We start from the raw sequence: 25,630 nt of genomic DNA on the forward strand, positions 1-25,630 counted from the left end.
CATTCCCCAGCTAAGCACAGCTCCCTGGAGCAGATCCTTGCAGGGTTTTGGAGATAAACCTCCGTTTTGCTGGGAGAGAAGCATTTTGACGTGTCACAAGGAGCCAATGTGAGCCTGTGCACACGGCTGGGCAGCTTTAAGGGTTCTGCTGCCAAAGTACTGGCTCAGCCTGACAAGGTGGCTGGCTTCAGTGGTAAGGTTCAGCTTCTCTCCTACTATTCTTCATAACAAAAAGACAGATATTTATTGCTCCTACTCGAGCTCTCTGAGTCCCCAAGCCCTTCCTTGCTCTGAAACTTTGACAGTACATCTCTCCTATCTGGTGTAGCAGCAGAAAGTGCTTCACACCTCTCTTTGGATCTCAGGGAGAAAGTTGCTGGAGGGAAACCGAGGCTGCTCTCACTCCTGCCAGCTGCATTTTCGTGTTTACCAGCCTAGTTGGTATCGAAGATCAACAAAGGGTGGGGAATGGCCCTCATCCAAAGCAGGGCATTGCTTCTGGCGAATGCTGGTAACAGGTATTTCAAGTCTGCCTCTTTGCTATTCAGGAGCTGTACTGTTTGACCTGCAGTCCATGAAGCAGTCATATTTTAACTTCGCTTCTCACCCCACCTTATCTTGTCTAGCCTCAGAAGCATAACACAGAGATGAATTTGGTCAAAGGCATTAGGGAAAAAAAAAAAAAGGACTCCCACAAAAAAAGAAGATGGGAAACAAACTGTGGGAGCACCTCTACAGTTAACAATATAAGCTAAGTAAGAACACAACCGATACATTTAGAAACTAACTTATTTCAGTGGCATGAAATGTGTTTTCCCTAGCAAGACAAAGTTCTCTGCTGGGCTGGAAGTGACAGTGGATGGTGGAATTAAAGTACGTTTCAACTGAACAAAGAAAAGAAGTTACTTCTTGTAACTCCACGGTGTTGTTACTGCTGTGCTGATGCACACACTGTGCACACCCCAGGAGTTTAGTGACATCACATTTGAAACACAAAGGAAAGCAAAAATAAGAAAATGCATGACTCAACATCTGCACGTAAGACTAGAAAGCAGCAGAAGCGCTCTTACCTGTCTGTTTTGAGATGGCAGCGTGGCAGGCTGCATGTGCCTCTGCATCCGATGCGGCTGCTGCATCAGCTGTCGAAACTGCTGCTGGAGAAACTGGCTGTTGTTAGCCTGCTGGGACTGCTGGGCGGCTGGAGACTGCTGCTGCTGCTGCTGGAGATAGTGAATGAGCGACTGCTGCCCTTGTCCTGCTGTCAGAGGTGACATCTTTTGAGTGGCTGACTCTGAGGCAAAGTGAGACAGTGGCTTGGTGTTATTGAAAGAAAACTGGTCTTGGCTAACAGGGCTCTCATTCACTAGACCTGGCTGTAAGCTACTGGATGGCTGTTGCATAATTATGTTCATATTTTTGGACTGGTTTGTAGTCATTGATTTAAAAAGCGAGTTCTGCATACTTGTGGGGTTGTTGGTGGGAGTGATATTAGAGATTAATGTACCTTGAGGACTGAACGGCTGCTGATGCAGAGCTGGGCTCGACAGCTTCTCTGGCCTGTACGGTGGAGAAGGTCCAGTATTCGTGGAAGCCATGCTGGCCACCAAGTTGTTCTGTGGACTTTTAATATTGCTGGCTGGCAAGCTGGCTGCTGTCAGGGCAGGCAGCATGGAGCTCTGCGGGCTGAAGGGCTGCTGGTTCAGCGCCGGACTGGAAAGTTTCTCAGACCCGTAAGGAGGAGAGGGGCCGTTGGAGGGGGTGCTGCTGGAAGTCATGCTCGAAAGCAGAGTGTTCTGAGGACTCTGGATGTTGTTTCCTGGTAAGTTATTAGCAGGCATACCAGACACCATAACATTTTGAGGACTGAAAGGCTGATGGTGTGGAGATGATCCTGCCCTGTAAGGAGGAGAGAGACCGGGAGGAGACATAGTTGGCCAGCTGGGAGCCTGTACTTGTTGCTTAGTAGTAGACACCTGCTTGCTGGCTGCCAGCTGCTTTAGCTGCTGAGCGTGCCAGTTGGAGCCAGGCATGTTGGGTAAGGGTACTGGAAGCATGGATGGAGGCTGGTTCTTGCTCTGAGCTGCCGTCGAGATGGGCGATGCAGCAGGTTTGTTTGAGGGAGGAACTTGGAAGTTAGCTCCTGCGGATGATGGTCGCATCTGAGGAGATCCTCCACTGGTTGGGTTGCAGCCTGGAGAAAAGTCTTTGTTAGCAACATGGTTCTCCAAGTGGGAAGTCTGCGGGGAGGACTTTGGAGTGGTACTTATGCTTGGTTGAGAATGACTCAGCCCAAGTGGCTCTTCGGCCTTGCTGCCCAGAATCTTCTCCAGATCCAGGTCGTTGGGAGAAGGATCGGGCATCTTTGTCAGCTCTTCCAACAGGTCTTGCAACTCTTGGTCCACAGACTGCAAGCTGTTTCCTTTCTCATCATAGTGAACAATGTTGTTGGCCTGCCCTCCTATCGACCCCTTCTGATTTATTTCCGTGTTGGGCGGCACAGAAAACGGGGAGCTGATGCCACTGCCGTTCATGTGATTGTTTTCGAGGAGCACTGAATGACCCGTGACTCCCATGGAAGAGGTGCTGTGACTGGTGGAGAAGGGAGAACTTTGCATTTCTGGACACGCCACATTGGGATTGGTACCTTGGCCCATGGAGAGGGTTACGTCATCGAGACAAAGTCTTTTGCTGTCATTTGGGAAAATGACATCAGGCACACCACTGGAGGCAGGAGAGCTATCATCTTCCAGTTTTCTTTTAATGGATCCCTGTAACTGGGAAAATAAAAAAAAAAAAAAGAAAAAGAAAGGATCTGTTATTGACCTTACTCGAACACCCTCTGAAGCTCCACGCTGTAACATTGGGTTGGAGATACTGAAAATTAAATCAGGCAATTAAAAAACCAATCATGTGAGACAAATTCAATCAGGATTTAAGTGGGTGCAACTTCACTGAAATCAGAAGAGTTATAGTCAGACAAAGGCTGAATCTCACATGCTGGCCTTAAAACAGATGTTAAAACTATAAAATACTGTCTGTCATGTGAACTGTAATAGAAGTTTTTTAAATAGTTTCTGGTACCATTTCAATTAAGACATTATACTCCCTGCATAACAAACATGCCAGCATTTTTATGGTAACATTTTTTAGGTCGAAACAATGGCAGATCTGAATGAAACCCTGGACTGAATTTTGCGACCTTCTGCCAGTGACTCCGATTAAATTCAGACCTGAGACAACTAAATTGTTTTACATTCTTTATAGGCAGAGCATCTGAAATAACTGGCATACTTTCTAAACAAACCAAAACAAACAAACAAAAAATCTCAACTATCTATCTAAACAGACTTTCAACTCTCAAGCTCCCTAATCACAGATGTTTTAGATTTTACAAGCCAGTAAATAACTGCTAAACTCTTAATTTTTGTTTGTTTTTCTAAGTCTGTGGCAGCATGGGATTTGTTATTTTGAAGGATTGCAACTCATTTGTAAAAACTGAAATATTTTCAAAATACACTGATAGAAATATCGTGATCCTCACGAAATGGTAGAGTTGTAAATCCGCAAATCCTGAGGAAAAAAAGCAAAACTTCCTTATAAAGAAAATGAAACCGAAAACAATGTCTCTAGCACTAATTCAGTGAGATATGGCAATCTCTTCCAAATATAATCATCTGCGGCTTTCATTTTTAACAACCTTGACCTGTATGTCATAGGATTAATCAAACATTAACATTGCTGCTTCAAGTTAAGGGAAATAAGCCTTCTGTTCTTGTATAACAGTAGAGGGAGGTGGCGTTTAGAAAAGTATCTTGTCAGCAATGGGGAAACCATAGAAAGTCACTGTTCCTCTAAACAGGCTCACAGTAAAACCTCTCCCCGCCCTGACCGACACTTAAACACTGCTAGCCACCTAGTACCAGGAAAAAAAAATCACATCTAATACCACCGTGTACCATTACAAGGGAAGTGCCAGCATAACCACATCCACTCTAGGGATGCAGTGGGTATGAGTAACTTCTAAATTTTACACTAAATATGAAGCACAAGAGCCCCTACGTCACTGCCAGAGGAAGCTGAAGCATCAGGGACTGGATTATTCCTCTGGATCGGGGAGGCCAGAATTTGCCTAGCTTTAGGAAATGGAACAAGGCCTAAATCTTCTCCCAAGTGTTGGTCTAATGATGGATCAAATTGTTTTCCTTAATTTTCTTTGATAAAACTAAGCCAGGGTTGCATGTTTCAACAGATGTTGCCCCGTGTAGGCTGAAACTTGTTGGTAGAGCATAACTCCACGTATTTAAACCCAGACACGTACAGAGAATCTTTACAGGGGCTTCGCACATCCAAAACAAACACAGCGCGTTCCCAAGTTGTACCCTGGGAACCTCGAGGCAGGCGCTGCTGGGGGATCTCCCACACTTGGCCAGCTGACACGCTGGCATGCACATCCTTGCCAGTGCTGCTTTTTGCCATAGGACATTCCTATGCTCTGAGTTACTGGGGGAAAAATCGGGCTTTCTAAACACTTCAAAGATATTCTTTAACTGTTGCACGGGGGAGTAAATGTGATGGGAAAACAAAAGCCCATTTCTCCAAGACTATTGCTACATGTAAACAGGTAAAATAAGGCCGTGGCGTTCAGAAGGTATGGGCATACCAAAACTGGGACAAGGTTTTTAAATAGGATGCTGTTCCTTAGCTCCCATGAGAAGCCTGGCTGGAAGAGATGCAACGATGTTAGCTAGATGTTCTCTTGAAAAGCAAGGCTCCTGTTTCCCATCTGAATATTTGCAAGGTGACCATAAAAAACAGAAGACCAACTTCTCCCAGTGCAGGCAGGTACAGCTCCACAACATTTTGTAGTATTGCATTGGCTTAAGATATGCTTGACTACAGTCCCAAATTTGAGGAAGATACTATCCTTAAAGTGAACTAAAGACATCGATGAGTAACTTTGGTCAGAAGGGAGATCTTGGTATCACCAAGCACATCGCAAACAAAGAAAATAGACGACAATATTTCGCCGTGGACTAGCTGAAAGCTTTGCTTAAATACTCCCCACTTGAATGCACATGACTGCTCCTCCCATACCGCACGCTGTGCTGCTGCGGTCTCTGCTAGGAGCCAGCACATCTTCCTAGCTCCCCTGTGGATGCTCTCCATTCATGTACCCCTGCAGCAACATGGACAAGTACAGGGGACAGAAACACAGTTTTGTGTCTCAGGGACATGGGCTCACTCAACCACACCATCACCACTGAGGCACAATGACTTTTAGGACCAGGAGCTCCTGACCAAACTCATTCAAGCAGCAACTAGTTGCAGATCATTCCTCTAGCACGCTCAGACATCTCAAGACCATCATCTCTGTAAAGCACCTCTATCCTTTTCTAGACTCTTCCCTTACAAAAGCCATTTTTATTGCACATTTCCCTCATTTAGCCATAGATTTTCCTAGAAGAGAGCTAATTTATTTCAACTTTCTCTCCTTCTTTTGAGAGGGTTTATGCTACTTGACAAAATCAGGAGAAATGAGGAGAGCCCCAAAATATGTTCTTTCCCTTTCTCTGCAGAGTAGTGTACTGCAGCTTCGTTCCAAACTGAATACTGGGAAGTGAATATAAATATTTCATAAACATGTAACACACACACACACTTAGGGTGGCTGGGAGCTGTATGTGGCTGCATATGGGAAAGCCCCATACGTGCAAACAAGGGCTATGCAGCCAAGCAACAAGTGGGCTCTTGTGACCTTGTCAAAATTCACTGCACTAAATTAGCATGAACGTGCTAAATTCTCCTGGGCAATAGCTGGGAAATGAAGGCAGGCTCTCCACTTTGGGCAACATCCGATTTTGAGGTGCCCATGCTCTCAGGTTTGCTTTGGAAGCGAGCACACCATGACCCCGGCACTGCTGCCCCCTCAAAACCAACAGGCCCAAGTTACAAATGCGTCGCACTGCTAGCTCCTACTGGTAGTATAACAATAAATAATAACTGTTTACACTGCTCCTTCTCGGGCAGCTCTACAGCGCGGTTACAAACCCCTGATTTGTCACACATTACCTCTGCTCACAGCAGCGAAGCCCCGTGTGTGGGCAGAGCGCCCGCAGGCCAAGGGCTGGCGCGCTGGGCCCGGCTGCCCCGGCCTTGCCTCGCTGTGCCCCCACAGCATCCTCTGCCCACTTCTTCCCAAACACAGGCAATGGTGCCAGCCCCCAGCACCTTGCTGCTTCTCAGCACAGGCTGGAAGTGGCAATAAATGAAGCAGAGAGATCGAATTGTCCATAGATACACACCGTGGTGGTGCCGTCGGATTTTAGTAACATGCCGCATGAGCTTCTCCCGGTTGGCTCAGAGCCTCGCCAGCACTGCGTTTCCTTTCTTACTTTAATCCCAAAACTGTCCTCAGTTACCCTGCCGGCTCTGTGTGACCCAGGTTGCCCCATAGCCCTGCTGCCAGCCCGTGCTAACTCTCTTGTCCCTTCGTGCCTGCAGGGTGGCTGGGAGGAAAGGGCCACCACGGCCAAGAGCTGGGGAGAGCCTTGCTGTGCCTTTCATCCCCCTTCCATCAGAGAGAGAAAAAAAAAAAAAAAAGCTGAATCTAACAGGAGATTCCTATTTAGGACAGCGTAAAGCAGAAATGAGAAAGGAAAACTGTTAGGTGAGGTATTTCTGTGCCTCTTCCTGGTTTCTGCAGCCTCTGTCAGAGATTCAAACCTTGATTTAGAGCAACCGCAGGGTGCTGATTATTGATCTGCAACCACCCCACCCCACTCGCTGCCACTGAGCCATCCAACCTACAGCAGCGATTCCCACACCTACGCAGCCTCTTCGCACAAGAACTGAGCCCAGTGAGACACTGCCATTTTGAAACCACTTCTGTAGAGCCCTCACGGCGTTCTCCTTCGATGTCTATTCCAGCTCCCTCCATCCCCAGCACAGCCCATCACTGTTGGAGACCCTCTTGACTTAGCATTAAATATATTGATCTGGGATACCCAAAATGGGAGTCAGATAACTTTTTTTTTCACTAGGAGTCCTAGGACCCTTGTAACTCTTGGGAAAACCCACGTGTTGGCTTCTCCAGCATCCCCTTGAGACCCCACAGCAGACTGGGTCTCCAACTCTCCTATTTTTCAAGATACATTGCAGACTGTTTTTTCCCCTCTGCAAAGTATAAAATCTGAGATTTGCTCAACTGAACTGACCAGAGAACCTTTCACTCTCTGTCTCTTTCAAACACTAGACACTGCCAAAACTGGAAGCATGTATTTGCCAGAGGCAAACTGTTTGCAGCATTCAGCCATCAAGACTTCAGTCTCTGTGGCTTCAACAAGCTTCAGCGAGAGCTATCTGCCCATCAGCCCGAAATGTTTCTATCTGTTCTGACAAAAACAGTCATGTAATGAGAAAATGAAACTGGCAATTTTCCATATAAAACAAGAAAACTTCACAATTTTTCTCCTGTGCCTTAAATATACAAGTTGAAAGGTCTGTGCTCTATATTGCTCATTTCTCCAAAATCTAATTTTAATGACCTGCTAATCTTTGCGGACAGATTGTGAAAAAGGTGAGAATTCTACTGTGTGTTTGGAGGCTAGCAAGTGGATTTGATATAACATTACCTTTTAAATGGCAGCAGTTACTTGTAGCCCTGCTTGAACTATCAGACGTGCTGCTTTCAGTAGCAAGCTGGCTTGCACATGAGCAACAAAACCCAAATGCTCATGGGCAGAGATCCCATTTAACAACAGCAGAACCTGGCACTGCATTAAGTGCATTTAGCACATCTGCAGATTTGCATTTGTGCATGCTGGTTGCCGTTTGGTAACAGAAACTTGCATTATATATCAGAATCCAAGAAGAAATGCTTCCTGCTGAGGCATACAGCGAGTAGCCAAAGCAGTCCATGACTACCACCAAGAAGTATGCTTCCACATCTCAGGCTACAAGGAGAACTCAAGGGGGCTTAGGCAACTGAAACCACCATTTGCTGTCTTCATGCTAAGATTAAGCATAAACTAAAACCTGATTTTTCCTACTGCTTCAGGCTGGTTGACCCTCCTGATTTCAAGGGATTTCAGCATGGGTGGACTTAAAGCTGTCATTTCACATTGCCAGGAAAGAGATCAGAATGTGATTCCAAGCTACCAGAGATGTGTTTTGCTGGGCTTAAAAATAATAATAAGCTAAGAAGTACAAGAGAAAAGTCTGCTTTGGGGTCTGTTGGGTATTTGCAAGCTGGAAAGGTGGCAGATCAATTCACAATGAGGTGTGGTAGCAGAGAAAAGATTATGAACAGGGAAAATGCACAGGGTTGGATTTCCTTCTATTCATCACGCTCATGGAAATAGGCAATTGGAGGGGAGGATGTAGGAAGAGGAACCGGGGATGTAAGCAGTTATTTAACCATGAAAGCACATGGGTTATTGGCTAGCTTGCATGTATTATGTGGATAATTTTTACCTGGAACTAGGGCTTCTCCCCAGTGTGTAATTTACAGTGGTGATATGAAATCTGCCATCTTTAAAAGAGGCATATTAACATAGATTGGAAATTGCTGCTTAGGCTGTACAGATGCAGAATGACTCCCAAACACTGCTGCTCCATGTGTGTAACTACATCTCCCGTCAGCACAGCAAACACCAGTTTGCTTGACACAAGCTTGCTGTGACCCTTTCCCCGTGACCGCCACCACTCATTGTGATCTTCTCACGTTATTCCCTCAAGACATCAGTGCGTATCTTCGAAGGAACCCCAGTCTATGTTGAAAGAGAAAGAACAAAACTGCTGCTACTTAACGTATGTGCACTTTTATGCGGTGACTGCTGATCTGTCACTTTCTTTCATCTTTTGCCTCCTTTTCCACGTAACCATGCAGTGTAGGAAGTAATCCTGGCTGCCAATACCTAGAACTGCATGCTTTGGCTGGTAAGCACAAAAATCCAAAACATCATGACAATACAAAACCAGAAAGATGTGATCTTACAATAAGCTTAAACCGCAGAAACTAACAGGAAATTCAACCTGGATTACCAAGGCTGTTACGTATTACCTTTTCTATAAATCTTAACCAAACATTAAAGGGAAGGAAATACTACAAATATGATTTTCTCGTACTGATTTGTGTGAATGCAGTTAGGCTCATATTGACAGAAATACAGCTGATCCACATCCTGCTCTCAGCTGGAAGATCTCATGGGCTACACAACGGCAAGTTTGTGAACAAGGTTTTAGACGAGGTTTAGACCCTCGTCTAAAATGATGGGCAACATCCCTAATGCCAAAGTAGGATCGAGGTAGGATCGGTTCCAAGGATAGAAAAAGTACATGGGCAAAAAATATACCTATTTCTCCATCCCAGAAAAACTGGCCACATAGAAGAGACAAAGTAGCATTCATTGTAGAGAAAAAATAATAATTAAAAAAAATATACATTTTAAAGAAGATCCAGCAGTTAGTTTTGCTACTTTTCAGGGCAGACAGAACTACCAATCTCATTTAAAAGGCACTAAGGGATAGCTGCCCTACCAAAACAAACATTCAGCATCTTCCTATCTTGTCTTTCCTTAGCAATTCATCTGCTTTCAGTATTAATGGCGTTGTTAAAAATGGAAATTTTTCCAGGGGAAAAATTGCTGTTGACAAATGGATCTGGAGGAACAGGACTACTGCCTGCTCCTGTGTTGTACTGCTAGCAGGAGATCTCTGTGCAGATGCCTCTTAATTAGTCATCCGAAGACTTGCAGCAATCACGCCATACATATTGTCTGGCTGCAGTTTCCACATTCCATGTAATGACAAGTGCTATTAATGAGACAGCTGAAGACAGGAGAAGTTCTCTGCCTTTCGGGTTTTAAGCTGTAGTACAAGAGCGTTTCTTTCCTATCTGGCCGTAAATCAAGATCAATCTGAGGCTCAACGCCTTTCCATCAGTATTACCTCATCTTACCTCTGTTTTAATACCAGCAGTATTGTTTTATATCTTTTTTTATAGTCCATTAATTTCAAAGTCCTATGGAACACTTTGCAGTAATTTTGTAGACTACATTAATTTCTCACGGCAATAGCTAGGCTGGAGAATTGCAGATCACTGAGCAAAAAGTGATGGTTTTGCTACTTGGGTCTTTTGGGATTTGAAAGATATTTTTCCTTCTTTTCTAGCCCCTGACACTGGCACAGTTATGCAATGACCATAGGTTAGCAGGAGCTAACTATAGGAGACTGTATACGTTCATAAATCGTGAAGTAGGTTTACCATTTACTAGATAATCAGATAAAATCCAGTTAGTCTTTTTTATTTATTTTTTCTTTCTTTTTTTTTTTCTGCTAGGTATTGCATTATTTGTTCAAACCCCAGAAGATTTACCTCCTGCATTTCTCTCAAGCTACAGGTTCCATTTTGTCAAAAGGTATCGTTGGGGAATTAACAGCCTGCAGGCAAAGCCTTCAATTAGGTCAAACCTGGGGCCAGAAAGCTCTCAGGTTCTCGGAGCAATAAGAAACAATGGGATTTCAGTCTGGAAAAAGGCAGCTCTGTTTCAACAGCTGAAGTACTTACGCTTACTCCCCCAAAGAATAATAGCTCCAACCTTACCTGCGAGGCCGTACTTGAATGCTAATGCCGTGTGGCCTTATATCAGACCGCTAAGTGGCCTGCTTGCTTTCTGTACTGGGAAGTAATGCATTACTGCACCCAGAGCTCTCCACTAGGCTTAGGGGACAAAGCATCCAGAAGAGCAGTTTCAATTTTTTCCTAAGTGGCATCAGAAACAGGAGTACAACTCTTAGGGAAGATGGAACAAATGGGTAAGTGAAGGCAATGCTCCGAATGGCTCCTCCCCAACACATTCACCCCATGCTTTTGTTCCTCTGTGCTTCAATAAATTAAACAACAAGCAGGATATTGATTAATACAGAACCATAAAAACAAACCTCAGTTAGAGTAAAAAGCTCATGAACCCAGTGAATCTCCCGCTGAACTTGGGTGTAGAGAGCCTGACACAGCCAGGAGCAGGGTGCCTGGTACAGCAGAAGAGTCTGGCAGTGAATATTTGTCTCTGACAGCTTCCTTTTGAAGCCTCCATCTTTCCCTGCCCAGCAGCTCTGCCATGCTCAGTGTACCCACTCTGGAACAGGCACACAGCTCGTTGGCAGCCTGTTATTTGCAGCCTTCCTTCCTGCACCGGTGAGCTGACCGGACCAGCCTCCTACAGCACACACTCCTCCAGCGCTATCTCTTACTTACCCGGGGACCTTTAAAGGGCTGCTGCAAAACACTGGTGCTAAAAAAACACAACCAAAGGCACCATCACCCCAGCCCTGAAGCCCTCGTCCTGTATAAAGCTGCTGAAATCCTGGCCTCACTTGAATGTTTATTTTAGGACACTGGCTTCTGCAGGGATGCGATGCCACTCTTTGCTCTTTTATTAACTAAAGGAGTGAATTGAAAATACGCAGGATTTGGAGGAATTCTCTCCAGCAGAACATGCAGTGCTTCGGTTACTCAGATTTTAACCACAGATCCTCTCAACTTGTTACAGATACCAGTTCCCCTCTGTCCTAGATGCAGTGTTAATCACACATTCATCACTGCAAATTGACAACATAAATGCTGACTTGTGCAAACAATGTTAGAGAAAATGGTGTTCTTGCTGCAGAAGTGAATTACCCAGCCTTTCAAGCTCTCCACACTTCTCGGTTTTATGTAAACTCTAATTCCTAAGCCTTTGTTCTGCCTTTAAAGGTCACACAGTTGAAGGCTATGAAGCATAGCGTGTGTTCCCACTGATATTAAAACAATGTTTACTATATCATGCACATAAACGTAAAGAAGAAACAGTTTGCAACCTGCTGTTAATAAGAGATGATTTATGAGAGAGCATTGTTCCGAGTATCAACATGTGGAATGTACAAATCTGATCTTAATCACGCACGGCGATTTTTTTGGTGTGTGTTTTCAAGTAAAGCCTCCACAGCGCCCTGCAATCACACGAACTTCTGGTGACACTGTATTTGACTGATTAAACTCTTAATCTCGCCAGGGCTTAACTTCAGGAATACAAGCAGGCTTTTCAGATTCAAGCATATGATTGCACATTTGCAAGCTCAGGATTTCATTTGCATATTCAAATTGCAGAACTGCATCTTCCCTTTGTCTGCGTACGGCCAACTATAGCACTCCAAATGCTAAACAACAACCGTAGAGTTGGGCAGTATTTTTAGCATCTCTGTGGTGCACTTCTATCTTTAGCTGCTGTGTTCAAAAAACAATCCCAGAGGACACTGCATAGCTAACATAGCTCAGGATCTTCATCACGTTCAATTTTTCTCCTGAAACATGGTGAAAGCAGACTATATGAGAGGCCAAGCCATGGCCAGACAAGGTTTCCTACTGTCCGGAGCAGAGCAGAACTGCATCGAAGGATTAAAACATGCAAACAGGAGAGCATTCTGCCCTGCAGAGGGGACGGAGGTTGCTGTGACTTCCTCGGGGGGAAAATACAGCTCTACACCCTGGCTGTGCTCTGTGCAGATAAATCAAGGAGGACAGTGAAGGATTTCTGCACGTTGTTTCCTAGCAGGATGTGCCCATGAGTTCATGGCAAATTTCTGGTCAAAGTTTAACCCTGCACGAGAAGTTAATAATTGAACTTGCCAAATCATCACAATTTCTAAATCCAACTGTGTCTTGTTTTTACAAAGAGGCATCTTAAACCAGTGAGCCATTTTATTAGGCTCATGCTCATGAAACAAAAACATGTGTTAGCTCTTGAGTGCCAAGTATCATCCTGGAGGGTTACCAATCCCTGTTACAGATTTTGTAGCCAGACTGCAGTTATCTGTCATAACAGAAGAGGTAGTTTTCAATACACAGAATGAAGCACGTTGCTCGGTTCGGGAATACTTTATGTGGTCCTGGTCTCTGTGTAGAGCCATGAAAGAGATGTACTGCAGGGGTGCTGGGGAGGAAGAGCTTAAACCTGACTGCTGACTGCAGCCAGACTGTCCCATGGGAGCCTCCAGGAAGGTTTGGGTTGCCCCCAAGCCTGTTCCTTCGTTCTCTGGAGGTATTTTTGAAAATGTCTACAACATCACCAGTTCCAAGATGCAACCATAGCAGCTGGGTCAAGTCTGAGTGTGGAGGAAGCATTTTAGAGTCATCTGGATGAGGTGTTTCAAAACTGCAGGTTTACCACAAAGAGAGAAAGAACTCGTCATGGGAATGGCTGTACTAATCAGATGATTGATCTCTGAAACTTCGAATCTGAAATGGTTTCCACAGAGCTGGAGCTGCATGCAGAGACAACAGCCTCTAGTATCTTGACGTACAGAGGGAGCACTTAGGGAGTCCCAGGTATGCTGTTAAGGTGAAGGGAAAGGAACTACATAAAGGAACTATTTTTTCATAAAATACCTTAGCTGAGGTCTGCAGATGAGCCTAGCTGAGCTTGTTGGCTCCAATTTAATTTTAAGGGGACAACATGAAACCCCTTAGAAAACCTTAGACCTTGTGAGTGCTTCACAAACAGGCTCTCCATCTCCCCATCTACACTTCCTTTCTCTCCCATTACCACAGCCTTTCAAATGCTGTTATTAAAGTCCTTCAGATGATACGGGGGCTTTCCAAACAGACTTGTGTTCAGCAGTTCCCTCTGCCCTGCCGCGGGTATGGCCGTGCTCCTGGGAGGTGTGCGACCAGGGGAAGCAGCCCCAGGGCCAGGAGGGTGGCAGCAGAGCAAGGCTGAGATGCGCAGGCAGCAGCAGCTGGGCTGCAGCACTTACTGGGTGTTGGGTCTGCAGCACACGTCTGCAGATCTCCTCTCCTCTTTTCCATACAGCACGTCTTCTATCAAGAATATCAGAGCTATTCATTTGAGGTACTCACATTATGTAACAGCAGCGTTAGGTTAAGGAGAAAAGAAAAAAACACTGGTAGTTTGTTTTTTTTCTGAGCCCTTCCTTACAAGACTTAATTTTTAAACAAGTGGAGGCTTCCCCGTGCCCAGATGTGAGGCTGGCATCCCATCCCCTTCATCCTGCTGAGGGCTTCTCAACTCAGGACCGTAGTTTGCAAGGTTTGGCCTTCCTAAGCAGCAGGGATACCAGAGGAAAACTCGCTGCATAATTCTGGTCATCAACAGTAAATTACCCTTCCATTTTCTAATACAGACATGCTTCTAGAGATGAGCAAACACGTTCTTTAAAGGTCAGAGCATTTGAACTACATGAACCTAGTTTGGGATAAAAAAACTGTTGTTGTCTTTTAGTTATGACATTTCAGTTTACCCACAAGAATTACACTACTTCCCCTTAAAGTCTTCAAGCCCATGAACGTATTTTTTCTCCCAGTGTTGGAAAGTGATGAAGGTAAAAATGCTAACGCTCTTTTTCTGTGTCAGCTTAGCTCAGCTGTCACCAAATCCACTGATTTGTCAAGAATACAACTATTTCTCCACCGTGAGCTCGAGCTGCCCACAGATGTGTGCGTGGGGATGCCCTCGGTGCCCCCTTGGGAAGGGGCAGGAGGAATCCGACTTGCCTGGGAAGCAGCCCAGGAGAGCCACACGTGGGCACTTCCAGCAAACTCTGCAAACCTGAAGGAAAACAGAGCTAAAGGGCCACTAACTTTCATTTTTTTTCTGAAAGAAGGGAAGAAACTTCCTCTTTCAGTTACAGTTAGGTGGCCTGGTGGGGACATAACTGCTGCAACGATCAGGAAACGCCGGTCACGTCGGACGGCCGTGCCGAGCGCTGCTGGAGAACTGCTTGGGCCTCCAAAACTGGGAGCAAACGCTTGGATTTACTGGAAGTACTCCAGTTAGTCAAAAAAGCCGTAATAAACAGCACTGTGTCCACCTTCCAGCTGAAGGGTGTTAAGGGAACTGCAGGAGCGCCAGTTTAACCCCAGCCCAGGGAGCAGAGGGCCCCTTCGTTTCCAGAGAGCTGCCTGAGGCGACTGCAGCCCTTCTGCCTGGAGCTGGCAGTGGTGGAGGGCAGCCTCGCATTTCGGTGGCACAGGGGCTGTCACCTACTGCTCTGCAGCAGGGAACGCAGCTGAGGGAAGCTTCTCCAAAAGGACTAACTCGATTACTTCCAAGCGCCTGCCGTGGCTGTAACCCCTCACCTCCATCCCCATCGCTATGCGAAGCTCCTGCCAGCTCAGCCTGGGCCCCGACAATATTTGCAGCATGCATCACTGAGCCTCGACACGCGTTTCGTAAGCCTCCCGTTCCCAAGATCCCAATGGAGCCGACTTCTCAGTTGCAACACTGAACGTCTGACCCAGCACCAGCTCCAGCAGAGCCACCCCTGCTGTCACCATCACCACCACCAGCTGGTGGCACGGGCAGCCCCTCCGCCAGCCGTGCGGCTGCCTTGGGGCACAGAGCTTCAAACCAAACCTACTTCCCACTGAGGTTGCTTGCGGGGACTGTGGAGAAACTGTACCTGGTTTCCTCTGCTTCAGCTCCCGGATTCACCCGACGTGGTGTAGGAAACGGGCAGGAAACGTCAGCCTCACGTATCACAGCACTTCTCCCCCTCCGCTCCGTGCCGTGTCTGAGCAGCACCGGCACCTGGCCTTGCACTTGTACAGCCTTGCTTACACACTTCTGAAGCTGACATAGGGCCAAGTACAAATAAAAACCTGAATACCTTGCCTAATTTATTTTATTTTATTTTTTATAAAGGAGGCTTGACACCCTGTTTCATGCCTATTTGTATTCAACGCTGACACAAATTGAACATTTCCAACCTTTTTTTTTTTTTTTTAAGAACCACAAAAAAATTAAAAACCTCAACCTATTTTGCACTCCTTCTGGTACCTGTGCTAAGAACCGATATTTCTGGAGCTCTGTACAGACACAAAAGGTGCCGATGCCCCAAAAAAGCATACTATGATTAAACCCAGCAGTTAGGCTTCAGCTATGAGATTTCTCCCTTTCATGTTCATCTTAAATTCGCTTCCTTTAAAAAATCCAAGGCGGAAAAAACAATGAAGACAGAGTCCTTCACCTTGCTTCTTTGCACAATCATTTGGACAGCGGATGTAAAAAAGCACTTTACTAACCTGGCAGCATTTTATAATCACAGGTGCGGATCACAGCATAAGGAGTGAGGAGGTGCAATGAGACTCAGCATGCTTCTCTGACAAAACTGCCCCTCTTTTCTTCTTCAACACCTTGAACTGAAATGCAGTTTTCCTGTTTTGCCTCCCCATTAATTACATAAGAACAAGGAAAGATAAATGTCAAGTGTATCTTTGAAGGAAAAGCACACCACAACTTATCAGTCCTCAAATGAAAAAAATAATCTCCTTCTTCCCGGATTACTCCTGTCTTTGTACAACCGTTATCTCACCTTTTTGTGTTTTCTATTGATTGCCAAGCAAACAGCCAATATATCATTATATTGATTATATCATTATATCATTAGTGAATTTACAGCTCATAAAAGACCATCCAGCACCTTCACCACGCCATTTACGCTGCCGATCACTTGTGAGGAATCCAGCCCGTGCTACCTCTTGTCACGGCTGTCAGAAGTAACTCTCAACACTGAGCCCACTACTGCTTAAGAAGACCTCCACTACTGCTTAACCAGACACCAAGAATAACAAACACATGGGAGAAGCAGGGTTACACGAGGGTGGACTTTGCATTTAAGGAAGTTTCTTTTCCCAGCAGCACACGGCGTGTTGCTCTGCGTGGCGTTTCCTTATTTTCGTGAGATAAATCTGTTCTGTAGCGAGACAGACACCAACTCAGAAGTGTCAACATGAGCAACTCCCTGAAAACAAACGCTGCTCGTTTATGATACAGCATTTCTAACGAGGAATGGGAGCCCGAACTGTGGGGCAAGAGCTGCAAGTACCGATGGCAAAGCATGAGGCCCGGCAGGACTTGCAGCAGGTGTGAGGATGCGGCTCTCTTGTGGTGCTCTTTTAGTTCGGGGTTTCTGAAAATAAGAGATTCAACTTGTGTTTCTAAAATCCCCACGAGCTCTTGCCTTGAGCAGGAGGGAGGGAAGGCGAGCAAACTTCTTGCATGCCCTAAACTTGCTGATGGTTTGTGCTCAACAGTAAGGGCAGCCCAAGAACAAGGAGGAATTTTTGTTGCCTCTTAAAAATGTGTTTATGCTTTTCTCCACATGAGAAAGCGACAGCAGCCCTCACCAGCACATAATGCAGTCCTGGTTTCCGAAGCACACCAGTGCCAAGCAGCTGAACACGTTTAATGGAAACCTGCTCCATTACTGAGCTGAACCATCAAGCCGTCACGTGAGGATGGCAAACAATCCCAGGAAGAGCTGCTGTCTTTCCATGCTGAACAAAAAGCTATTTACAGTCAGAGAAATAATGCAACCGCTCACGCTGCCCTGCCTCCCTCTCCAAAGCACCTGCATACAACTCTCCCCTGGTTCCTGCTATGGATTTAAAGGAGCAAAACTTCCCTTCTGCGTGCACTTCTCCTGGTGCCCACAGATGTACCCTGGAGCCCACTTTGCCACCTGATGATGCCAATTGCAGGTCTCGGGTCCAGGCTCTCCACTGCCTCTTGGATCAAACACGTTTCTCTCAGGGTACCTCAGTGCTCATCAGTGATATCTTTCAAATAAAAGCAGGAGCCAGTCTTTTTCTCCCTGAAAATCTCTCTTTGCTACTGTTTTCGCAGTATTCCCTACCCAGAGCAATCGCTGCTGTTTTACACCTCGACCTGAACTGCAGAAACGGCTGGAAACTTTTCTGCTGATTTCAGCAGGTGTTCCTCTGCCCATCTTCTGGGGCTCCTCTGAGAAAGAACGATCACTGCATCTTTTATAAGCTCCATACCTGCGTACACAGAGTTTGCTGCTTCTGTATTCACAGTATTTGACCCATTTAAAACCCCCGTGCAGCACCACCGACTGCAGAGCACACAAAGCTGTGTCTAACACCACCGTTTGTATCCAAAGCCTGAGACAACAATCAAGACAAACCTAGCAGCAACTGCGGCGCAAGCTGTGCGGGGAGGTTCAGAGGGGGCCCTAAAGCTGCAATTTGCATTTAATGTTTTTGCCGTTAGCTTAAGCTTTAGGTGAAATAACAACAAAAAAAACTCATTAGGCAGAATAAACTGAAGGTAAAGTCTGGCAATCCTAACTCGGTGCTCGCTCACTTGACGGGCAATGCGATGCCACCTCCCGTGCTGAAGATTTAACTTCTGCAATTTTGGCTTTGAAAAAAGAATCAGCACCCCCACTTCAAGTATGCTCATCAAGGAATTCCTAACAACAGGAAGCCTGCGAGCAGTGATTTCCCCAAATCTCTTCCCTTCCACGTACAGGACAGCTGCTTTGCGCCCAAAGCGCCGGGCCGTGGCAGTGGGCTGCTCTGGTTTACAAGCGAGGTGTTTAAAACCAGGCAATCTAATTATCGACCTGATAGTCCACAGCATCTGCAGTCAGCAAAATTTAAAAGATGCAAAATATTGACAAGATCAGACAAATACATAATGAGGGAGTTATTAAAATGCAAATTGCCTGCCTTCTGGTACTGCCGTGGCGCACGGCACGGGACCCCAGAGCCCGCAGCGAGCCGCAGCCGCCTCCGAGCCCTGCGCTGGCAACGAGGGGGGAGAGAGATGGAGCTGGGGGTAAGGGGAGGGCAGGGCTCCCACACACAGCCAGATGGGCCCCCACATCCCGGGGACCCCCAGAGGGACACGGTGACAGTGGGGAGCTGCTTGGGTCCAGGTCTTCTTTGGGTGAGCAGCCAGAAAGGGAAACTTTTGACGAGTTGGTCAAACTAGACATAAAAATTCACCAAAGGCACCACAGTGAGATTTAGTTGAAAAGAAGTCCAAAGAAAGGACTCGAAGGAAATCTTGGCTTTCCAAGCCGCTGCGGGATGCTTGGACCAGGCTCCAAGAAGAAAAACCCTGGCCTGGCAAGAGAAGTCCTAGCTGAGGGTGGAGGAGGGTGTCAGTACAAGTCACCTCACTCCCTTCTTTCTCTCCTATCCCCCCCAAGTTTTTCTTGTCATTTAAATAGGCTTATAATCCCACGTCTAGTATATGCTTATTATTTCACTTTGCAGACACATTCTTCTATGTCTGAGGGCTGCGTATGCGTCTGGAGGTCTATAATAGAAGCAAAATAACACCATTCCCAGCTGTGGGCTGGAAGATCTAAGCCCCCACCAGGAGAAAACATTGATGGATATTATAATTTCAGGCGACGTGTTTCAATCATGTTATAATTGCTGCAACAGTCTCTAAAAACGATGCCAGTGTAGATGGTGACACCCAATTAACAGGCGAATACTAAGGGGGAGGTTAAATGCTAATTTTACGTTGGCGTTTAGCCTGAGAACTTCATTATGCCATCTTCTATTTTAAACTGTAGCGATCCCACCTTGTGCCGTGCTGCCATCCGCGCTCGTTCAGTGCTGCACGCATCCCAGTAACTCCTGAGACAGACACGGTGCGAGGTACCTGCCCCAAACTGGGTAATATTCACATTCCTGCCCCAAAAAAGCTTGTAGTAACTCTCAAGCTGAGCTTTATCAACCCAGGGAGACCGAGGGCAGGCTGTTAACGTGGTGGTTTGGAGGTTTTCTTACTGCCTTAGAAGGCAGGAGGCTGCTGGGGGCCCTGTCTGGATGGCACACAGGAGCCCAGGGCGGAGGGCATGCATAAGGCATTAGGGGCGTGCAGCACCACGAGCAGCATCGGCACAAAGTCGGGTCTCTGTCTCACCTTCCAGATAAAGAAAGTCTGAAATAACGGAGCTGAACACATGCAGGTGACAGCCGAGGTACAGAAACAACTCGAAAAGCAGAACAGCGTACTTGAAGCTCCAGCCCAGACTGTGGTAACGCTGGATTGAATTTGCAGAGAAATTAGCGGCCTCGTTAGCTGTGGATAGATGCACAACTGCCCCAAATTGAAACTCCCTCCTTTCCCCAGCTCGCAACAGCCATCACAATCCGTGCAGCTGAATGAAAGATGAAAAAGCATTTGGAGCTGTGCAATTTTGCTGCGGCGAGTCCAGTAACAAACGAAGGGAAGAAGGGTGGCAGCACTGATAATCTTTATATCACAAACACATTTTCTGCAAAGCAACCCACCATTGTTCATATGTGAAGTACGTGGTGCTGCTAGCAGGGAACGGACCAGCCTGCATGTTACAGATAGTCATTAGATGGCAGATTCCCTCCGATTGCAACTCCAAACAAACATTTCTTGCATCCCTGCTTTTTTTAATAAATTCACAAGATACACAACATGGCTGCATTATGCCGCTCCAGACAGCAGTTTAAAATGCAGTGTGAGATATTTCTGCTGTGTAATATCACACATAAATTATTAACAAAAGTTACAGAGTGGAAGCAGAGCAAAGCTTCATCTGTCCAAGGAAAGGCGCCTCCTGAACCGCGCTGAGCATCGTCCCCCTGCTCCCAGGGCAAAGGGGATGCAGGCAGCGCGGTACCCAGGAGCCCTGGTCCCCACTGTACCTGTCCTTCACCTCCCTGTCCTTCTCCCTCAAGCAATTAAAGTCCTGAAGGCTCCTTAGCAAGCCACATTTCTCGCTCTCTCCCTCACGCTGGAGCACTAACAGCTAGGTGGGGTTTACTGGTTTACACGCAAAGTCTTTTTCCTAAAGCTAAAATGCTTGGATGGATGTGAGCAGCCTTGGTCACATGCAAGGAAGCCCAGTCCGTTACTTATCAGTTGATTTGGCTTCACACCAAGAGTAACACACTGCTAGGAAGGGCCAACGCGGTGTGAAAAAGGAGCTGTTGCACGAGGCTACACTCCGTTCATCTGACTGAACTGATGTGCTCCTAGGACAGGAGCTCAAAATGAATTTTGGCTATTGCCCCAAGCATGGCAGGGAAGGGAGCAGCAGCCTGGTTGCCCTCTGATGCCACCACTACGAGAGGCAGCCAAAAAAAATACAGAAACCTCCTGAAAGTCAACGTGAGGCAAGCTCTGTCACAGCATCATCTTTCACCAAAATAATATGTCAGGTTTGAGAGAGAAATCCCCGCCGCCAGAGCAGGAAAAAAAATACACCGAAAAGTCAAAAATTCCAGGCTCGCTACACTTACTGTAATTGTCCTTTATAAGAAGAGCCCTCTAGTTATGTGAAATGACATTACCTCAGAGCCCCAGGCTCCCAGTTCTATGAACAGGAAGGAAGCAGACACACATCTCTTTAAGAGCCGTTTCCTCTCTGCTCTATTAATTTCGGAGATTAAGCAAGCCACTCCTTTGTGGCATAATAGAGCAAGATAGAGCCATTGTGTTTGCCGAGACTCCTGCTAACTGGGTTGCTACCTTGGGGTGGGGGGATGCTGCAGCACTCAGTGCTCAGACGGAAAGCCAGAAAACTTCAGGCTGCGCTAAAGCCCCCCCTTCCTTTTAAATCATTATTTCAGCGCAAATGAAACCAGCACCCCCCTGCCTCCCCCCCACCTCTGAGGAGGATTTTGGTGTCTCACAGCCACAGCTCAGAGCCAGAAAACAAACAGTCGCATCAGACAAGGAATTCTCTTTTCCAGGGCCACAAATCAACAGCACTTATTTAATCAGGATTTTTTCCTCTGGACACACACCCCCCTCACCTTCCTGTCCCTCCCTCCCTGCAGCTTTGAAGCGGCGGCACTCAATTCCCCATCACTTTTATTTTATTTTGTTTTGAAAAGAAGCCCCACACCCCTTTTTGCTGTTCCTGCACAGCACAAAGCCCTTCACGTCGGGAGCATGGCAGGGCCTGGAGCTCCCCAAAGGAACAGCAAGCAGCTGGGGAAGACTTGGGCACTGCCAGACCAAGTTGGACCCCCTGCTCCCAGCCTGGGTTTTCAGGCCTCCTTCGAATGCTGATGTTTATGATTTGTCCCCAACTTTCCAGATTTCTTTCTGGACCATTAGGGACACGAGGCTGGAAGCTCGGGGCAGGAGGAGGAAGATGGCACACGCTCATGGCCTTGGAGCCCCAGCAGCAGCAGGAGGAGCAGAGAGCTGCTGGCTGGCACGGGAAGGCAGCAGCCCCGACGCTGCTCCTACTGTACCTTCCCTTGCAGCACCGAGCCGGGAACACAAAACCCACCCAGATAAAACAATCTGCCCATTCAGCAGCTTTCTTTTCACAAGCTGCTTCATCTTTACAGCCTGCCCCCCTGCCCCCCGCCTTCCCGGGCTGCGATTGAAAACTTCAGAAAGAAAAGAAAAGGCGAAAGGAGTTGTGCAGACAAAGCCCCGATTCTCCACAGGCACACCAGCAAACACGGTCACGGTGCTCTGGGCACGGTGCTGGCAAAGTCGCTGCGCTGTGGCCTGGAGGAGTTTGCTCCCCAGGCTTCGCTTCAGGTTTTGGGACCCTGCCCCGATGAGCAAGGAGGGAGCTGCAGCTCCTCAGCTTTCCTGGCCGTGCTGGGGCCAGGGCTGCCAGCTGGGTATGCACAAACTCTGCGCCTTCTCCAGCAGCTCCCTCCTGGGGCTGCCCCACGCGAGAGTGCTGGGCTGGCTTCTTGGTGGTGTGGGGTTTTTATTTTTTTTTTTTAATGAGGCTTTTTCCTGTGAGGTGGAGGTACTTTTCCAGTGTTAGCAGCAGTGTAGCAGTTCCCCAGTTCATACCTCACAGGTGACTGAGCAGCACTCAGGCACCAGCACGTAGCTGTTACTTCTGGACTGAGCGGGGTGTGAATCTGCAACTAGAGGCACGTAACACTCCATTCCTTGTGGCCTCTAGACTCCTCCTTAATAAACTGAACTAAAACTCAGTTGTTTTTCACTTTGGTCTTTCTTTTCCTACAGTTGCTACTGATCTATGCAATGCACGCCCCTTACCCCCTCCTCCAGCACGGAGACATGCAGGGAATCTCAGCAGCACCACGCATGCAGAACACATCCCTGCACTTGGCATCACGTTGGTGTTGTCTCTGAACAGCTTTGTTCCCTGTATGCTGAAAATTTCACCCAAAATGCAGGCCCCACTGGCGGGCACACCATCATCCTCCATCCACACCCATGGTCCTAAAGCACTGGGGGCTGTGGGCACCATCCCCAGCTCCTGGTGGGGACATCGCCGGTGCCTGGATGTGCTCCTGGACACCTCTGCTAGGGCAGATGTCAGAGTCTGCACTGAGCTGCATTAAAAGATGCGTGTTGGTCTTCACAAAGTGCTTTGCAGGAAGGATGGCGGGGGAAGCAGCCTACCTGAGCAGTCTTGGAAGACCTAACAGGCAGGATTTATTAGTTTTAATATTAAAATATTAAAAAACCTACCCTGATCATAAACTCAGGGGCTTTGAATCACTGGAGAAAGAGACATGGATTTTTTTTTTTTTAAATGTAATTTTGGAGTTTAGAAGCCCAGAATAAGTGGCAATATTAAAATCATCAGTCAAAGCAACCCCGTCTCCAGTACACAAACATTTTCTCACATCTTCTATAAACGCAAATCTTATTCTCTCATTACCTTTATGCCAAACCCGAGACAGCAAACAAGCATGTTCTTTGTCACCCTCATCCTCAAGGGGCTGCGGAGGTGCCTTTCCACCCTCTGTCCTTGTCCCGAGGTGGGCTCCCTGTGCTGAAAAGGTTCAAAAACTTCCCTGATTTAACCAGAATTTGGGGGCAGAGAGGGTTTGGAAGAGAACTTTGCGTTTGAGGAAATACCATGCTTATTGGAAGGTGTTGCAGCTCCCAGCTCAGGCGAACAGCTAGCCACCAACTTCACACCCTATCTGCACAAATAAAATCTGTGTCGGGTTCGTTAAAAATGTGAACTTCAGCTGTTTGTATAGGAACATTTTCAAAGTATCAGAATGGCCTCTTAGCTTTCATTTAAATTGATTCCTAATGGCGTAAATAAAATGAAAAGGAATGTTTTTACACGGCCTGTCTAAACCACAGCATACACCGGTTGATAATCAGTGTAATTACCTCGTTCAGACCTGAGTCCTGGTTTCGGCAGGATTTAAATTCTGCCCTTAACATAACTTCCCTTTCAGATGTGTTAAATCGCAGCTCTGCCATGGAATAGTTACCTTCAAATAGCGTAAAGGAAAAACACAATAGAAACAAACTGCATGAACAGCACTCAGCTCTCCACAGGCACTTGGAACGAAGAAAAGAAAAATGAATGTAAATGAATCAGAGCATAATCTCTCCGAAATCTGGTACTTCATAAAAAATTACCAGTCTTTCTTCGCACAAAGAAATATCTTTGTAATGCTTTGCAAGAAACAAAAGCAGGCGAAGGCATTACAGTGATAAGCTAAAAATTGTTCAACTCTAAAAACAGATTGTAAAGTGAAGGGGAAAAATCCCAGTGAAAGCCGAGTATAAGGCTTCCTAATCTTACACCGAAGGCTTGTAAATGTGCAAGCTCAATACCTCACGACCCTTTTTGAGTAAATAAAGCTTTAAAACGTTCTTTCTTCGGCGTGACTGAATTCCTTCCCAATGTGACCTCAACATGCCATTCCTCTGTCTCTATCTGCCGACGCAGCAGAGCTGCTGACCTTTCACCACTGACCTGCGCAATCAATACGCCGCCGAAAAACTCTCGCAAGAGAAATGCTCCACGTGCAAGCTTCTCCCTCTCCCCATGACTTCAGGCAGGGCTGTCGCTGAACTTTTCCTAGGGCCCCGGGCTGTGCCTTACCAGGCAAGATGGGGTTCACAAAATCTTCGTGGGAATTCCCTGACCAAACCTCTGAAACCTGCAGTGGGTTTGCTCTTGCTTGCAGTCCCACGCACTGCTGTCATGCTGTGCGCAGGATCGACAAGATCTCTGCCTTGTGTTAGGGATTGCGCCTTGACTGTCGGTCCAAATTCACCAAACTCTGCACACACTGCTGGGGAGTAAGATAAATGACATCAGAAAGTACAGAAGCTCATTAAAGACTTGCCCAAACACCGATTTGCAGTCTCATCTTAAAGGACGTCATTAACCAAAAAAATGAACACAGTCAATCACAAATGCCTGGAAGAAGATAAGAGATGAAGACGTGTCAGAAAATGATAGTGGTATTATGGAAATGTTTCAACTGCCTTCCAACGCTATAAATCCTGCTGTATTGTTATACTACACCTAACAATAAAAATGTATCCGATGCAATGCTTATATAAATATGATTCAAAAAAGAACTGCATGCCCTGTTTTGAAGAGATATTTGGACTCAAATGGATCTATAATTTACACGTTACAATACATGGGACCAGCAAAGTGCTGCAATGTGTTTTAATGGGGTACAGAAAAGAGAAAAATCATTCCCTGCACTGCTTGCAGCAAACACACTGAAGCATTGATCTAGATATGAGAAGCCAGAAGAATGAAAACTATTAGAGACCGGCCACAATCAGAAACAAAACTAATTAGTCCATACAGTCTTTATCAAACTGAATGAACTCAAAGGTAGGGCAGAGGTTCAAGTAGTGAAAAGGAACTTCAGGGAATTAAAACCGAAAGAAACACAGTGTAAATTCCTGTTCCTCTGAGCCTATTCCTCTGACGTCTAAAATGCTTAACAGAGATAGAGTTTCTGTTTCTCTCTATAAACATATATACTAATTGAAATTGTATATATGTTCTTAAATAAATATAAAATCTAAGGAACACTTGCAGTGGC

General features: G+C 46.3%; 1 protein-coding gene across 5 annotated transcripts in view; it reads right to left on the minus strand.

Moving 5' to 3' along the window:
• Positions 1–25,630, minus strand: part of MAMLD1 (mastermind like domain containing 1) — a 254,146-nt gene that overhangs the window by 30,019 nt on the left and 198,497 nt on the right. For 4 of the 5 annotated variants that reach the window (XM_068697365.1, XM_068697363.1, XM_068697364.1 and 1 more), the window contains one exon: positions 1,071–2,774. In XM_068697365.1, the coding sequence (XP_068553466.1) occupies positions 1,071–2,654 (1,584 nt within the window). In that variant the 5' untranslated portion in view covers positions 2,655–2,774. The remainder of the gene's footprint in view (positions 1–1,070; positions 2,775–25,630) is intronic. The other variant, XM_068697368.1, reaches the window with a different exon arrangement.

This window comes from Anas acuta, chromosome 13 (genome assembly GCF_963932015.1).
Source record: "Anas acuta chromosome 13, bAnaAcu1.1, whole genome shotgun sequence".
Classification (NCBI taxonomy): domain Eukaryota; kingdom Metazoa; phylum Chordata; class Aves; order Anseriformes; family Anatidae; genus Anas; species Anas acuta.